Raw genomic sequence first — 4,311 nt, forward strand, 5'->3', positions numbered from 1 at the left:
ATTCCTGCAGTCTTTGTTGATTAAGCTTTCTGTTGTGATCAACTATTCCTTTGGGAGTTGTCACGTGTCACCTATGTAAAAAATTAGGCACTTCCCACTCTAGGTCTTATTGTCGTATGGAAAATTTATTGCGTTAGCAAGTTACGTGATAAATGTTGTAGATACAAAATGATTCAATCTCGTTTGTAGACTAATTATCAATACGCGTTTATGGTAATTTTTAGTACACACTAGCTGGTTTACATAATTTTTGGTTGTAGTCACTGTTATTGCTACTCTTTTGATTCCTCCTTTTGAGCACTATTGCTTTTGAGTCACAGGACCATTCCTGAAAGTGGCCAAGCTTATTCTCATTTGCATATAGGGCACCTTAATGTATCTTTAAACCAGACAACTACATAAAATACATTGTATACTTAGACGACAATCAAACGGTTGATGCATGTAGAATTTAATGTAGACCTTAATGTATTTTTAGTTATTTCCGGTTGTGTATCCCATAAACACGTGGCGAGAAACATAGAAGAAGAAAACATCAACCAAGACATAGTCCCTTGGGCTTTACAATTAGGGCACGAATAAATGTCACTGAAAGGTAATAAACGTAAGTGTTGCTGGATAGCATGTTGAGTCTGCAAGTAGATGGACAAACAAGGTGTGGGTGGAGAAATAAAAGAGGTGCTTCAGCTTGTTCTGACAGAGATATCACCGTCTCGTGTTAAATTTTTCATGGTAGGCTGTTGGGGACAGGATTAAGATATTCAATATCAACAAAGCAAAATTGCAGACACCCCCATCACCCCCACGGTCCGATTCGACAAACAGTCAAACACAAACAGGTCACTGCACAAAGTTTCCCCACTACCCCTCACAAATTATTAAACTAATCTTACTTGCATGTAATCAAAATTAATTAAGACTGCCAAAGACACTTAAGAACATATATAAATATTCCTGCAATCATATATTACTTTTCAGATTTCCTGTTTTTGTTCTCTTGTAACCAAATAAATTAACAGAACTCCAAACCCTAAACACAAACTGTATCTCGCAGAACCGAACACGGCTTAAGAGTGCGAAAATCGCTACCCTTTTTTCTCAGTTTCTCCGCTCGGGAGTCTCTGGCTGCTAAGAAGTCTAATATTTAACAGCTGGAGAGGTTTTTCCTTTTCCTCATGCCATTCCTCCTCTCCCATCATTTTCCACATTTTTTTTTCTTTAAAAAAACTTGATAAAACACACCAAAATCCTACTTATGTAACAAAGTGACATTTAGGTCCCTACAACTCCACCTCAGAGGGTCTGTTTAGCTTCCTTCTTTTAGAATCTGAGCTATCGTGGAAGGAATTTGCACATGACCCAACCGTGGTTTCATCACTTTTATAGCTGAAGCATCCGGCATCCAATACCCCTATTGGACTCTGGGCCACGCTCTGGGCTGACCCGCTAGCTTCCCTCATGGGGGTCCCACTCATCAATGCCATATCATGAATCATATTTACACACTTTGCCACTCTCTCCTGCAAAACCAAGCCAAAATATAAAGTCAATACAGTTGTAACATGTCTAGTTTAATCCTATTACATTTGTATTGTTTGTAGAATTTAATCTCAAATTGTTATTGACACTTTAAAAAAATCGTTTGCACTTTTTTTTATCCCTTATATGTTCGGGATGCAAGATAACTTTTTTAAAGTACTAATTCCGTATATTGCTATTGTAATTTGCAATCAACTCAAAATGATAAAGAGCAAAAGCAAAAATCATCATCATCATTTATCTCTCTCTCTCTATTTTTTATGGGACTTGGACCACCAAACAAACCAAATTATGATATACCTTTACTAAGTGTACATGTTGAATGAGCATAGAGATTGCTTTCTCATTGTCTAATGTTTTGGCCTCTCCCGCCACAGAAATTGCTACTGCTGCTGCCACCTCTGAAGGCCTGTATTCCAACAAGTCAATTCCTGCATTCAATTCCCACCGAACATTAAGCTGCTTTTTCACCATGATTGGTACAATTTCAGACACATGTTATGACTTGTAGCACAAGAACAGTACCCTTGGCAGTGGTCACAATCAGGTGGGATGATCTCAAGATTGAAGCTTTGAGATTGGTTTGATCATCATTGATCATGAGAAGGAAAGAATCTATGAATGTGAAAGGGGTAACTGCTTGCATTCTCCATCTCAATGTGCTCAACACCAAAAGCTCCATCCTTTGAATTGTTCTTGCCTCAAACACAAATTTGGACTCTGCCACCTGTTTCAAAAAAACTCACATTCTCAAACACATAATTCAAGACCCGGTTCAAATTCCGTCACAGAAAACTCAAGAATGATCAAAGTAAAAAGACTTGAGTATACAGAGGATGTGAGAGGTTGGATCCAAACCTGTAAATCAAGAGAGAATGGGACATCAATCTCCTCCATTTTTGCAGCAAGGGACAAGCATGCCACAGCCAACAATTGCATAGTCCAAGCCTTGCCATTCTGCAGATGGTTTATGCAGAAATAACAGATGCAAAATCAGCAATGGAAGGACTTGGATGCAATTAAACACACAATCTGTAAGTCCTGTTTTCGATTTATTGATGAAAGACTTACAGGAAATTCATAGGCAGAAAGGAACCGATCCAAGTAGTTAATGGATAGGTATTGACACAGAGGTCCAAAACTGAAATGTGCATTTGCCTGATTAGCCAAAAAACACAATGGTAGCAAGATTTATTAAGAAGTTAATTAATCAGAGAAAATATAATCAGACTCTTCCCCTTTTTCTGGGTTGGTCTTTGACTCTTTGGCATGTTCAGCTTACAACAGGGGAAAGTGTAAAAACATAAATCCAATTTTTCTGTTTCCCATAAAGCAAACCAGAATAGATTCTCCACCATACCAAACCAAAAGCAAACCCAAACCCATTTTTCATAAAACTCCCCAAACATAAAAAATAAAAATCAATTTAAGGTAAAAAAAAACATAAAATTTGTCTCTGAATCCGTTAACCAAACGAAAAGAAAAGGTCTTTCTGATTGGAGAAATGCAACAACCATCAAATTAAAAAGAACCCCAAAAACAAAGAAAATTTGAAAAAACAAAGAAAGAAAGAGAGTAAATAAATGACCTTTCCAATCCAATCAACAGCCTGTTGTCTAGCAGCAAGGTCCAAGTCCCCACTTTGCAACCTCACCAAGTAATCAGATGCAGGCAAGTGCTGAAATTCCTTTTCTACCATTGAACTCAAATACTCATCACTCTGACTCTGCAATGGCAGACCTTCCTCTCCATCATCCCAAAACCCTCCCTTTGGACTGTTGTTTCGATGATTTCTATGAACCTCCTCAGACCCAAAATCGTCATTATCAAAAATGTTTTCCTCTGCGCAGAGCAGGCTTGAAAACGCGCAGTCAAAACTGGGTGCCATTGCAAAAACAACAACTCTCTCTCCTCACTTTCTCTCACTAGGAATTCCAAAGTTTCATCAACTATGAAACAAAAATGAATAAAGACTCAAACTTTGTTTTTGGTTTTATATATTTAGTATGTGTACATATTTATTTTCTGAGTTTTTTTTTCAGATTTCTGGGGACGATGACGATTGAGCTTTTAGAAATCAAAGAATAGAAAACGAAGAAGAAGAACAAATATGATGAAGGAAAGAAAATAAAACCCAATAAAATGAATAGTGTATTTGGAGTGAAGTCTCTCTCTCTCTCTCTCTCTCACTCCCCCTCTCTCTCAAGGTTGGCTGAAAAGACTGCAGCTTGAGAGCAGCTTATGAAGGAATGAGTGGGTCTTTCTAGGGCAGATAGAGAGAGATGAGAGGGAGAGAGAAAGGGCACCAATAGGGAATCAGAAGAAAACGAGATTGAGAAAATATACACAGCTGGAGACCAGAAGGGTAATTGCCAGATTTTGTGTGTGTGAGAGAGAGAGAGAGAGAGAGAGAGAGAGGGAGAGAGAAAATTGTGTTGAGGGTGTGCATGGCAAGAACATTTACTAGAATTTTAATTTTGGATATTTTCCATCTCAATGATAAATCGATTAATAAATTCGCTTAACCACCATATGCCATGGCTACCTACTCTCTTTTATCTCCTTGTTCTCCCGGCCCCCCTTTTTTCTCACAAAAAATAAAATTAATATTCATGTAATTCAATTTTTTTGTTCTCCTAAATGTGAATTAGTTTGTTTAATGTCAATTTTTATGACATTGTACCAATATTGTTTTTCTTATTTTAGGTTTGTTAATATTGAAAAAAAAATCTCAACCATATGTGCTTTTTTTCTAAATTTCTTTATATAATT

At 37.2% G+C, this 4,311-nt stretch overlaps 1 protein-coding gene across 1 annotated transcript; it reads right to left on the bottom strand.

Annotated features, from left to right (window-relative positions):
* Positions 1–946: 946 nt before the first annotated feature.
* LOC137714866 (cyclin-D2-1-like) lies at positions 947–3,899 on the bottom strand. The gene is made up of 6 exons (XM_068454025.1): positions 3,128–3,899; positions 2,611–2,697; positions 2,398–2,496; positions 2,065–2,266; positions 1,840–1,970; positions 947–1,520 (listed from the first exon to the last, which is right to left on the bottom strand). Exons 1-6 carry the CDS (start codon positions 3,425–3,427, stop codon positions 1,281–1,283), a joined length of 1,059 nt encoding a protein of 352 aa, XP_068310126.1. The 5' UTR covers positions 3,428–3,899; the 3' UTR covers positions 947–1,280.
* Positions 3,900–4,311: the final 412 nt, after the last annotated feature.

This window comes from Pyrus communis, chromosome 1 (genome assembly GCF_963583255.1).
Source record: "Pyrus communis chromosome 1, drPyrComm1.1, whole genome shotgun sequence".
In the NCBI taxonomy this organism is placed as follows: Eukaryota; Viridiplantae; Streptophyta; class Magnoliopsida; order Rosales; family Rosaceae; genus Pyrus; species Pyrus communis.